Below are 13867 nucleotides of genomic sequence, written 5' to 3'. Positions count from 1 at the left end.
ATGAGAAGTAGCAGGAATATTCATGATTTGTAGCTTTTCTCACTTAACTGACTTTGGCTACTTTTTTTATTAAAGTTGTGAAAGCATTGCTCTTTCCAATCTTGCTTTCACTAGTACTAATTCTATGATTAAAGATAAGGCCTTAATGGAAAGTTTTTTGGAAACAACATTTGTCTGAGTGTCAAAAGTCATTTTACGATTTGAAAAATGGTGAAAAAAATTCCTCAAAAAAAGACAATGCCAACTAATAAAATAGTGTGATGAAAATGAAGTTAGAATTGCAAATTATTCTATTCGAATGCATGTTTATGGTTTATAGCAGACATGGGCAAATGTGGCTCTTTTTGAGTTACATATGGCTCTTGCTGAAAGTGTTAAAATTGTAAATATAATAATAAAAAGCAGAAATTATTTCCACAATTTTGTGAAAATATGTAATTATATATATGTAATATTTAGTAATTTATTTCCAAGTTGGTGCAATAAATTAAATTGTCATTTCAAATCTATTCTTTTAAAACAAGTTCTCGACCCAGATGGGGACACCCTATCCTTCCCTGCCTTACCATACTATCCGCCACAATAGTACAGAACTGCGGCTCCCATGCATTTTGCAAAACCTACATTTCGGCTCCCACTGAACTCTTGCTTGCCCACCTCTGGTTTATAGCTTTTGTATAATGCTGTTGTTCTAAAATTGATAAGTTTTTCATTTTATGTCTGGTAAAGGCTACTCATTGTCCTAGCTGCTTTTGATACTCAAAATATATATTCTAACTGGTCATTTATTAGTAAAGAATTTTCATTTTAATGATATTTTGATTTGTTAAACTAAGCTCAATATGATTAACAGTTTTAGTACTTAGCAATAAGTGGATAATTTAAAAATTGTTTTTCAATGATTAATTATTGCATAACCTTCTAGGAACTAAACTTTTAAAATTTCAATAATATGGAAAACATTTTGAATATTCATATTTAACTGTTGTAATACTTATAGTAAAGCTGTATGATTAAAATTTATTATTATATTTACATTAGGTTTCCAAAATGAATGATGTCATTTTAAATTACTGTAATTTTGTTAATTATTATCTGTGAATTGTTCAAGGTACACAATCAATAGAGTAATTGTCCAAATTTCATTTCACCTCTGCATTTAAATGTACTATCATCTACTACCTTTAAGAAGTGCCGTAAACAAAATTGGTGACTCCAATACAGAAGGCATTTTGTGTTCTGAAGTTTATGAAGTCAGAGTCTTTTATCATTCTGCAACGTGAGTAATCAGCAAGAGTTGCAGAACTGTGACTGCTTTGGGTGAAGTGACAATGGCTATGCCATAGTGAGCTTTGAAAGAATTTGAGTATTAGTCATATGTATGCCATGCTACACAAATTATGTGCATTGAGAAGTTGTAATGGTCAAATGTGAAACTTTGATAGTTTTTAAATGTTTTAATGTACATTATGTTGATTTCAAGTATTAATTAACATAATTACAATAATTTAAAGTGGTAGCATTTCTTTTTGGAAGACACTGTATAATTCTAAAAACAAATACATACAAAACTTAAGAAAACAAAGTTTTTGACAGTGTAGGTAGTACTTAAATATTAGTATTTCACAAATAAACTTGATTTGTACCGTTTTCATTGAAATTAATTCTTAAAATTCCACTCGAGGTCGGTGAGTTAATCATAAACTGGTTTGCATTATTTTCACTTGATTCAGCATTGATTTTTTTTTTTAAGAAGTCTCGAATAGAAGTCTTAAATAAATCATGTTAAGAATGTACTTTTTTTTTTCTTTAAACATTTTTATTATTTTAAAAAGGAATGTTGCTCATTTTTTTTTCATTTTTTTTTTTGCTCTTTGAATAGCTCAGTGCTTGCGACAATTATTTCAGCAGGAGTAATTTGATTAATATTTGTTGAAGTGAATATCATGTAATTTAAGAGAAATTAAAATTGAATGATTTTTTTTTTTCAAAATAAAGAGAGAGGTCAATGATAAAACTGAAATAGAACTAGTAGATATTTTACTTGGTGACTTTAGTAATTTTGTGCCAGTTAGGAAAAATGGTTGTGTATTGGTTTGTGCTTTACTGACAGCAAAAATGAATAAAATTTAAATTTGTTTTTTAATAACACACATGAACCTATCTTTCTCTCTTCTTTTTCTGTACTGACATAATTCAATTTATATGAATTTCAACTGTGAAAAAAACCAGTTGCACACTCACAAACACAAATACACTTATCCTCAATTTAACAGAGTATCATTAAACTTTGTTAACGTAATGAAAAGAAGTATTTTTTTTTCATAATTATTCTTTATTTCATTCATTTATAATTTATTGTGTTTTGTATCTGTGTGGAAAGAAGTCTGTGAATTGAATTCCACATTGTAAAGAGGTTGACAAGCAAAATTAATTGTGGTTTTTTTAGATGTGTTTTCCAATCTAAATTTTTTTTGCTTAACATTCCACAGAAATTATTCAGATTTTTATTTTTTAGAGTTTTGGAGAAAAATTTAGAATTGAAATTCCCAAATTCAACTAAATACTAGGTGTTAGTTAGGTGCAGTGGTGAGCTATACATGTTTTATTAATAGCCAAGGCAGCAAAGGTTTTGCTTTGCAGCTCTGCAGACCTGGAATTAAATCCTGGCAAAGATCTCAGAAATTTTTTGGATAGGGTCTGTCTTGAATACATTGAGTTCTGTTCTTTGTCGCACAACTATCTCTGTTATATGCCTGGCTGACCTGTGATGAGAATGGTTAAAGGAACCCTCTTAATGCCCTTAGGATGGAGAAAATTCGGTAACTGTTTCCTTTAACCTAATCCAACTAGATGTGATTCTGAAAAATGTGTTTAAAAAAAGTGTTACCATAACGTCCATGGTCTGTCTAGGCACATGTTTTGCACTTATTAAAAGTGTCTGCCAGTGTGATGCGTTAACTTTAAAATTCATTTTTAATCTAAATTTGACATATTTTAACAAAATAACACCTTAAACACAAATTTCCAGCAAACGTATTTTAGTTAAAACAGTGAAGTACATTATTTAACTCTTCAAAAAACTTATGTATAAAAATTACTTTGTCTGTATATATCATATTGCAGCACTTCCGTTATTTTCAACAGCTAAGGGGGGATCATGAAGAAAAGATTGTGTGGATCTGAATTAAATCAATGCAATAGTCTGCTGTTTAAAAAGATTACCATCAAATCTGATTTATGTTTTGCTATTAAAGACATCTCTTTAAAGAGTATGTCTTTAATAGCAAGAGTATGTCTTTAAATTTCTCTTTAAAGTAATATGTTAAAAGTTTATTTAACCCTAGCAGTGATTTCAATAAAAGAAAGAATATTTCTTGCATTTCTAATTGAATCTGGAAATTCTTTAATTTTTAATGACAAGATGTCTTCCACCAAATCTTTAAAATTATAATTACTTAGGTTACATATAAAATATAATAGGCCTATAAAATATAATATAGGCCTTTTCTATTCTGTCTTTCTGTTATGTACCATAAACATTCTGTTTCTGGATATCATATGTTTAAAATAATCTGTTCCTCATCATTAATTTTTGATCGATGTTTCTCTCCATTATCTGCATATTTATTTATGGCAGTCAAGGCACGCTATGCTATCATCTGCAATACCATAAAATACTCAGTGCCAAACTGCCAACCACTACGATACAAATATAGGCCAGTCCTTATTACAAAATATGATGTCAAGTTTATGGCATTTAGTCATTTGAGAGGCTGTTTGTGTCAGTCTTTGTTAATAGAGAAAAAAGATAGGAAATAATCTATACTTACAAGGTTCTTGAATGTAAACATTAATCACAAGCCTGCAAACTCATTAAATTTAAATAAAATTTAATGAGTTTTTCTCAAGCCCATGCTACTTTAACACAGCTTACCACTGGTTAGACTTGTGTTCTCATTATTTTATATAATAATTATAAAATTGAAACTTTGTCGTGACTACAGAATCTTTGACTACTGTTTGTCTAATGTTGGAGCTTGTAATAATGATCTGTATCTTACCATATCTTTCTTAATTTCTTTTTAACTGTTTCTACCTTGTGGGCACTAAGATGATTTGCATACCCAGCATGGATTTGGTCATGCTCTAAACAAATCTGGGTTTAACCATCTACAACAAATTTGAGTTAATTGGACTTAAAGAGAGTCTCTCGAAGTGGCATTTTGATGCCTTTACTGCCTCACCAATCTTATCATTGATAATTTTACTATTAAATTTTATTGCTTTTTATTATTAATTAATATTTTGGACATACAAGATTTTTAAAATGAGTTAATTTTTTTAATAGTGAACAGTGAAGCAAATGCTCAAAGAATTGCAACTGTGGAGTACTGTTTTGGCAGCTCTGGCGAGGTAATCTGATTGTTTTTAAATAAAAAAAAATTAGATATGTTTATAATAATGTATTGAACAAACTGATACACTTGTATTACCAAATGAGCTGCTGAATCTTTTCTACCAGGCTTTATTATTAACTAACCTTAATATAGGCCTATAAAAACATCTGGCAGGTCATTTGGTGATAGATATATTTGACTGGAGAAATTTGTCAGCTTTTACAACAGAATTTCACCTTTATTCTAGAAAAATTAATTACATTTCTAGCTACTGTACTAAAATTTCCAGAATTAAAGAATTTTTTTAATGAATTCATAAGAAATGAAAATTTTTTACAGTTTTTCTTAGCATATCTGTAAATAATGGTTTTCAATTTACAGTATTTTTGTTTTTTTTTTTTGCAAGAATCACTCTGGTATCGAGTTTTTGCAAAAACGTTTTATAATAATTAAAAATTTCAGGACAAAATAAATATTTTTTAAGAATTTGGAGAGAATATTCTTTTATACAAAATTAATAGCTGATTCCAAAGATACATGCAGACAAATTAAATAGTGGTAAGCTTGTTAGGAAATCAATAAAACAGGATATACTTGGAAAATTTGTACAATAGATTTAAAGAAATTACATAACACACAGATTGATTTTGTAACATAAAAGAGGTAATTCCAGATTATGACATGTTTTATAAAATATTTTTGCTGTAGACTTCAAATGATTTCAGATGATAACAGAATTTTTTCATTTAAAATTTTATTTAGATTATTAATTAAATATGGTTGGGAAAAATATTAGAACAGCTTCCAAAGACAATTTATATTTTATATTAAAGTCATATTATTTTTCTTTTATAGCCACTTGCCATTCAGGGTCGCGTGTTGGTCGGCGATGGAGTTTTAACCAAGATGTGCCGAAAAAAGCCAAAACCCCGTCAATTTTTTTTATTTAACGATATACTAGTATATGGCAATATTATTATACCAAAGAAAAAGGTAAATATTTTGAAGTTTTACAAAAATATGAGAAACTGATATGTTATATATGTTTTTCCATTAGAAATTTTATATATGGAGAAATTTAATTTGAACAGAAAGTTGATAGTTATGTACACATCATGAATTAGTTACTATGTGAGATTATCTGGATTATGAAAAGCTAAGATTAGTGGAGTTATATAGAAAGCAAAGAGAGTCAAAAAGGACTATAGAAAAATACATACAAAAATACATATGTATTATTATACTGTATTTGCTATATGTATACAGGTTTTCAAAAAAATGCTGCCATTTAAATGATTGTAATTATGTTAATTATTATCTGAAGACATGAAAATGTACATTAAAATATTGAAAAACTGTCTAATATTCACATTTGGCCTATTACAATTTCTCAATGTGTGCACTTCACGTTGCATGGTACACATCCAACCAATATCAAATTCTTCCTATGCTGGTTACAACAAATCCATTGTCACTCTCACAGCAGCTGCAATTCTAAGATTCCTTCATATTACTCACATTATACAATGGTAAGTGATTTCAACTTTGCAAAACTGCAGAACACAAAATGTCTTCTCTACTGGAGTTGCCATTTTTGTTTACAGCACTTCCTGGAGGTATTAGAGTGCAGGTGGGAGGTGAAACTTGATGGTTACTCTGTCCATTGGTGTACTTTGCATACTTCTTGGATAATAATTAAAATAATTACAATAATTTAAAATATCAGCATTTATTTGGAAGACATTGTATTTGTTAAAATGTGCATATTAATTTTACAAATGTTTTTCTCTGCAACATTCAGTGATGAATTGAAGAAAATCAGTTTGGATTATTGCAAGTTTGAATTTAGTGAGAGGACACTACATATGTATTATCACTTATTTTACTGAACAAAAACTATCATTAGAGCAAATTTTGTACTTGTAAAATTTCTTTCATTTTAAATATTAATTTTTATAGCTGTTTTTTGCAAATATAACATACCCCTATACATGGAAAATTCAGTTAGTGTTACAATGAATTGTAAAATATATATGATTTTACTAAATCTTTTATAATCATTAAGTATTCATTTATATTTTTAAAAGTTATTGTTATTTCTTATTTCTGGTTTATTTAAACTTTGGAGGGAAAGAAATATTGAATAGAAAATAATTAATATTATACAAGTAGATACAGATTGTAACACACTAATATGACGTATGACGTAATATAATTTCATGTAATTAGGAAGTAAAACTTTTTATACGTTATCATATCAAACTGTGTAATTTCCTAATTACATAAATTCCTATTTTTCCCCTTCTAATATTCACAATTATATTTGAAAATTCCCAAGTGTCAAATTTCAATATTAAAGTAGAGTGAGAGTTTAGTTAAATAATAAAACCAAAAAATCTATAATTATGAAATTGAGTAGGAAAATAAACTAAAATTTATTATTATTATAATTATTTTAAATTTCTATTGAATGAATAAAATTTTTATTGGAAAATGTTAGTTTTTACAATCCAACACACCAGTTTCATACTATAGAGCAGTGGTTATTAACCTGGGGCATGAGAGAGATCTTTTTGGGGGTTAATAGACTTCTGAAGGATAAAAATTCTTTTCCTCCTTGAGTTGAACTTTTTAGATTGCTTTTTATTAAGAACAGAGTATTTTTAAATTAGAATCTTAATAAAATTGTATTAATATCAAATTCAAATTTATTTCAAAATATATTTATTATCACACTTCTAATAAAATATTAATATATTATGATATAGTTGATATTTATTTATTTAGTTGATATAATATTGATATTTTGTATGTAAACCTAGTAACAAATGACTTAAAAATCAGTTACTAAATAAAATTAGTTTTGATATTTTTATTTCCTGTTGAAAATTTACTCAACTTTTTAAAGTACATTGTTATTTAAGATTAAAAATGATGATGATAACTGATTAAAAATAATTATTTTTAGTACAACAAGCAGCATATCATTCCTTTGGAAGCAGTAAAATTGGAGAACTTAGAAGATGAAGGAGGTATGTAATCTTTCGTATTGGAATTAAAAAAAAAAACACAAAATGTAGTTTAATAATAAATTTGAAGAGAAAGTCTGTTTAATTGCCATCCAACAGAATTCTATAATTGAAAATGTAGTATAATATTAAAAAGTATATTAATGATTCATCATCTGGATTTTCCATAAGTAATTCATATAAAAATCAATGAAAGCTTTCAATTCCAGAAAGTGTATTGATTTTGAAGTAGGATTTTTTTCCAATGTATTTACATTTGTAGATATTTTTCCAATGTTTTATATGTGTAGATGTGTGTGAGATAAGCTGGGGGCCACTGGGGCGATCCCCAATGACCACTTATGTGGCAAACTATACCCAATATCAAGGTCACTGGATGGCTTTAAGGATAAATTGTTGGTGGGATTGCAAGATCCGGCCAATGTTAGGATCAAGTTAATTGCGTTCTTAATTCGTGGATGGTAAAGTTGAGTAGGAGGGCTAATTTTCGAGTGGGGAGTCAATGAGCATGTCGATAGGTGTCCACTGTTTGACAAAGACAGGTAGACAGGTTAACAAATAAAAATATAAGTTTAATAAAAACATCTAAATCTAAGAATATGCAGAAATATGGGGTATACATCTATAGAAATACGGAATTTACATATGAGGTGACATGACAAAATATTTGTGTGCTCCAGTCGCGTTCTAGCCGCTACATGCTCGAGAGAGAGAGTTTACAAAAATACCTCAGAGAGAGATGCAGTTCTCTGTTTTTTTTTTTTTTTTTTTTTTTTTTTTTTTTTTTTTTTTTTTTTTCTTCTTTTGTAGAGGTTGGCCGGGGACAAAGTCTTCTGATCTTATAAGGCAATTTGAGCCATTGTTTTCTATGGAAAAGTCTGCTTTTGGCTATTCTGGATACGACAGGACGGAAGTCTTCTCCTGCATCGTGGAGTCCATCTTGTAATTGCTGTCCTAGAAGGTCCATTGGAGTGGCTGGAGGTATTTGCTGGTATATGGCTCCAGATGTAGTCCACCTCAACTTGAGTTCTCACTTCCCTTTTATCACTTTAGCTTGGGAAAAATAGTCAGGTGATCAACTATTTATATGACGGATCTGCAGGTGTAAGGTGAAGGGTTACCATTGCTGATGTTATGATGTCGTCCATCTGCAGCTGTCATTTCCATATTTGGTACGTTTCCATCTATTTAGATGTGGACAATTGACTTTCTCCTTCTTTAACACTGTTGTGTTGTTTATCATTTAGACTCAGATATTATATTTCTCAGCCAGTTGTTGAAAGTGCTGTGATATTCAATCTGTTTCCTGAGCAATGTTTTTCTTATAGTCACAACGGAGAAATAGGCTTAAGATTTTTCTTAATTTTACGCAGAATTGCACCTGGATCCTCACATATGTATTTTCAGCATAAAGATTCTAGAAAGTTTTAAAAAGAATAATTATGATATGCATGATACAGTTCAATATATTTAATTTAAATTTCCAAAAATAGGATCTTTACTGTAATTAAAAGGATCAGAGAATTACATTTAAAATTTTAATATTGGTAGTTGAAAAGGTTGTATCATTGAGATAAAATAAGTTTTAGGTGAAATTAAAGAATTACTTCTATGTGTAACAGAATAGTCTTGTTCTGTATAACTGTTATTTTAAAAAAGTATATTTTAGAGTGCACATTGTTAATTCTTATTTATTGAACATTGTCATAATTAATAATCACTGTAAAATGTAAATTTTTTAGAAACAAATTCCTGTTAAAGTTTGACTGTTATAAGCATTGTTTTCCTTAAGATTTATTAAATCTTTATAAAATATCTGTAATAAGATTAATGCCCAAAGTAAATTTGAAGTTGTGGTGCAAATAGATAACACGTAATGCCTGAATAAACTTGGGTGGTGGTGTTTTGGCAAAATTTATTCAAAAATTACCAATATTAGCGATAAACAAAAACACACACAGTTTAGTACAGTCAATAAGATCAAAGAAGTGTGCTGTGCTTGATGAAGATTTTTGCTACATACTACTTGAAATACTTCCCACAACTGTTACACATTTCTCCCAATGGACGTATCATTGTTGGAAGCAATCATGTAAGCCATTTCCTGTAATTGTTTGTTACATGTCTACCATAGCTACTCAAACCAAATAAACACAAATTACTGCCTCTGTAGATTCTTTACCTTCAAAAACATGTAAGTCTATTGGGATCAGATCTGGGGAATTGACCCAAGTAAACTTTTATCTGTTCCTAAAACAAAAAGATTAAGGAAATAGTTTTTATTCAAATAGGATTTACAAAGATTTCAAATATACTAAGTTTTTATAATGAACATTCAAACATTCCTATAGAAAATTTATACATAAATTATCAAAATAAATATCTATATAACTACTTTTACATCAGTAAAGTTTTAAAATATTATTTTAGTTAAATCTGATTTTCTTTTATTAATATAATCATATTGCATGTAAAACATAAGTAACCAAATTATAATCTTGCTGTTATCATTAATAAAATGATTGATCAATTATGCTTAAATTGATCAAATTTTAAGATTTTTATATTAATATGTAATTAAAAGATATTTTTTAAAATAGCTGTAAAGAATGGATGGTTAATTAGAACTCCAACAAAATCATTCGCTGTTTATGCAGCAACTGCTAGTGAAAAAACAGAATGGATGGCTCATATTAACAAATGTGTTGAAGATTTAATAAGAAAAAGTAAGTTGAATGTTATAATGTTATTTTGATTCTTTTAGAGTTTAGATTATTAATTTTTTTTTCCTTAAAATATATAATATGCAATGTCTAATATTAAAAATTAAGTTCAGAACCTCCTCTGAATATTCAGAGCAGAATTATACAATAGAAGTAGATATGAAAGCAATTATTACCAATTGCTTCCAAAAAGTGCTAATTATTTAAGATTTTATAATATTTTAATGAAATGCTGCTATAATTATATATATTATAAGTCATTCTAAAAATTTCTTATATAAAAATAGCTGGAAAAAAACCTTCAAAAGAACATGCTGCTGTTTGGGTGCCAGATTCAGAAGCATCGGTCTGTATGCACTGTAGAAAATCCCAATTTACTATTATTAATCGTAAAGTAAGTGAATTTATCATACAACAACTTTTAAAATTTTAAATATGTGATTATTAGACTGATGATTTAACAATTGATTATTTGCAGAATTAATACTTGATTGTTTTAATTGAATTTTTATCATTCTGACAGAAAATTATTTCAGTTTAGAATTAAAGATTGATTTTTGTAAATTCAAACTGCTCATTTTTTTATTGAATGGAACATTTTGTATTTGGACAATTTTTTTATGATGATTGTAATTTTGTAGAGAATTTTTAATTTTCATAACTGTGATAATTGTATGTTTTCAGTATGACAGTTGTAATTCTCTCTAAATTAAGTTGTCATACTAAAATTGAACTTTTAACATGAAGATTTCTCTTCTATATTAGTAACCATGATATTCTAGAGTGGTTGTTTATAAACATTTTTGAGCTGTGGCCCTAAGGACAATTATGAGATGTGTACCCCCGCAATCCCCGTTTTATTGAGTAAATTTAAATATTCCTCTGCATAACATTTTTTAATTTTTTTTCTGTATCATGTAATAATGTAATATGAATAGTCAAAGCAATTTTATTTTATAAAAATGTTATTTTTGTTTCTGGCTCCCTGAAGCCATCTCACAGCTTCCTACTTTAAGAAGCTCTGTTGTAGATACTAATTTTTCATAATGTTAGTATAATTAAATCTTATCATCATAAGTGTTGATTATTACATATTTTATGTTAATATTTCAAACTATTGTACATTAGCAATAAATTCATTTCAGGCTTTTTTATATTCCCTTATCAGTGTCGCTGCCAATTAAATTTCATTGCTTCTATTTTTTTGATGTCTTTGCATCCATTAAAACCTCTGTTTGCATACCACACTATTGTAGTGTTCAGAAGATAGCTAATCAAAACATTTATAGTGAAATATATTTAGATATGGTATCTCTGCTGATAAGATATCTTACAAGTGTGTATAGGTTTTAATGATTCTTTTAGTGCAAAAAACTTTTATTAAAAAAAAAAATAGACAATGGATTTTAATTGGCAGCCATACTGATGAAAGGATCAAAAAAAAAGCCTGAAATGTATTTATGGCTATAGTATGAGTGTTTGTAAAAAAGATTAAACATGTCCTAAAAAAAGAATGTATAGTATTAAGATAATCAGCACTTTTCAAATCTATCAAAGAAAAAATTAAGTATGGTTAATAATTAAATTAAATGATACAACGAAATATTAAATAGTTACTTAAGATAAATGTTTTAAAATGTAAAGATTTTACAGTTTGGACATGCTCAGCAGAGATAAAGTACAAATTTTCGACAACATGTATTTATTTGCTTAGAGAATATTTTTATTCACTAACATTTTCAGCCTACTCTTATAGGTCATCATCAGATTTCTTAAAACCGTTTATAGAAAATGTTCCACAAATAGAACATTCCATTTAAAATTTAACCTTTGAAGTATTCTAAATACACATTTAAATTGAGATGAATTAAATAAATAACTTATGAAATATAAGGTTAACATTAAATAAAAATATACAATGTTAACAAAATATAAATACTTATTTGTACTATATATGTTAGTACACGGAAAATTAATCTCCACTCTTTTCTGACGTACGAAGGCTAGAAATTTTACAGTACTCTAATCTGTTTACTTAAAAACAAACCCGAATAAAATTAAAAATTGTAAGGCAAACAGGTAAATCTTGAGAGAGAAAAAATTTTTTATTATTCATATTATATTACCCCAAATGAATTTTGTTGTAAACGGCCTCCTCAGTAGGGCTTTTTTTCCAAAGAAACTTTGATGCAAGTCATCCAACAGCAACATCATCCACACAGTGAATACTTCGCGTACAATCTTTATATCCGATTAAGCTATCCCAACATTCCGCAGTAATCACACCATTATTCAAATTCATTGTGCTGGTTTGCATAATGATTGCATAATGTTCTTTAAATTTTCACTTAATTACATTTTTTTCTCGATGTAATATTTTAATATTATTAATATCCCCACGTAAAATAATATTATTAATATTTTACGTGGAGGAAACAAAAAGGAAACTGCAAGTAAGGTTGTTGGAACACCTGGCCTCGATACGTCTTAAAATTAATACTTCTCCAATATTTTTACATTGTTGGGCTAATAATTGTTCTATCGATATTAATAACAATAAAATATTACATTGGGAAAAAAAATGTAATTAAGCGAAAATTTAAAGAACATTACGCAATCATTATGCAAACCAGCACAATGAATTTGAATAATGGTGTGATTACTGCGGAATGTTGGGATAGCTTAATCGGATATAAAGATTGTACGTGAAGTATTCACTGTGTGGATGATGTTGCTGTTGGATGACTTGCATCAAAGTTTCTTTGGAAAAAAAGCCCTACTGAGGAGGCCGTTTACAACAAAATGCATTTGGGGTAATATAATATGAATAATAAAAAATTTTTTCTCTCTCAAGATTTACCTGTTTGCCTTACAATTTTTAATTTTATTCGGGTTTGTTTTTAAGTAAACAGATTAGAGTACTGTAAAATTTCTAGCCTTCGTACGTCAGAAAAGAGTGGAGATTAATTTTCCGTGTACTAACATATATAGTACAAATAAGAAAAAGAATGATTTTATCTGACTCCATCGGTTTTAAGATAAGAGTTTTTTTGAAGTAATTTTTATCTTTTACATTATTTTATTAAAATATAAATAAATATGCAAATAAGAAAAATATATGATAGTATAACACAAAAGCCAAATATGATTATAGGGGGACACAATTCAGGGGTTTTTATGTTCAGATCTTTTTTCAATGATGTATTTCCACGCTGAAGATAATGCATTTGCATCTCTCATGTTCAGGCACTGCTCTTTGATCTTGTTTATAATTATCATTATATTACTAAAAATGTGTTACTAAACAGTGTCTATGGTTTATAACCAATTGTGCTGCAGATTCTAATTTTTAAGTGGAATTCCAATAGTGGTTTGATTATTATGTTGTTAGAATTTTGACTGATAATGGCCATTGAACATGACCAAAATGGTTACAATTTGAAACTTAAATGTAGTGCTAAAATTTAAAAGGTGATGTGTATCTTTTTCAGTTTATAGATTTTTTTTTTTAGTATATTACTAATGATAAGTTTTGAATTTACTTAAATGGTTAATTACAGCTAACCAACAAAACAAATGATAATGGTTATAAGTCATTTAATTCCAATAAATATTAGTTCAACGGTCAGAATTAATTTAAATTGAGCCATTCATTTATATATGATGTTCACTCTTAATACATTGTTTTAATCTTGCACTCAATGTTTATACAGTA

At 27.9% G+C, this 13867-nt stretch overlaps 1 protein-coding gene across 3 annotated transcripts in view; it reads left to right on the top strand.

The window, feature by feature from the left end:
- The window catches only part of LOC136983158 (pleckstrin homology domain-containing family F member 2-like), a 30979-nt gene that overhangs the window by 6822 nt on the left and 10290 nt on the right, over positions 1–13867 (top strand). For all 3 annotated transcript variants that reach the window (XM_067279810.1, XM_067279811.1, XM_067279809.1), the window contains exons 2-6: positions 4352–4416; positions 5256–5393; positions 7369–7432; positions 10030–10155; positions 10440–10546. In XM_067279810.1, coding sequence (XP_067135911.1) covers positions 4352–4416; positions 5256–5393; positions 7369–7432; positions 10030–10155; positions 10440–10546 — 500 coding nt within the window. The remainder of the gene's footprint in view (positions 1–4351; positions 4417–5255; positions 5394–7368; positions 7433–10029; positions 10156–10439; positions 10547–13867) is intronic.

The sequence above is a fragment of the Centruroides vittatus genome, unplaced genomic scaffold (assembly GCF_030686945.1).
Source record: "Centruroides vittatus isolate TY-2023 unplaced genomic scaffold, ASM3068694v2 contig_877, whole genome shotgun sequence".
NCBI lineage: Eukaryota > Metazoa > Arthropoda > Arachnida > Scorpiones > Buthidae > Centruroides > Centruroides vittatus.
The sequence above is the reverse complement of the archived record's forward strand: the minus strand, read 5'-3'. Positions and strand labels throughout refer to the sequence as shown.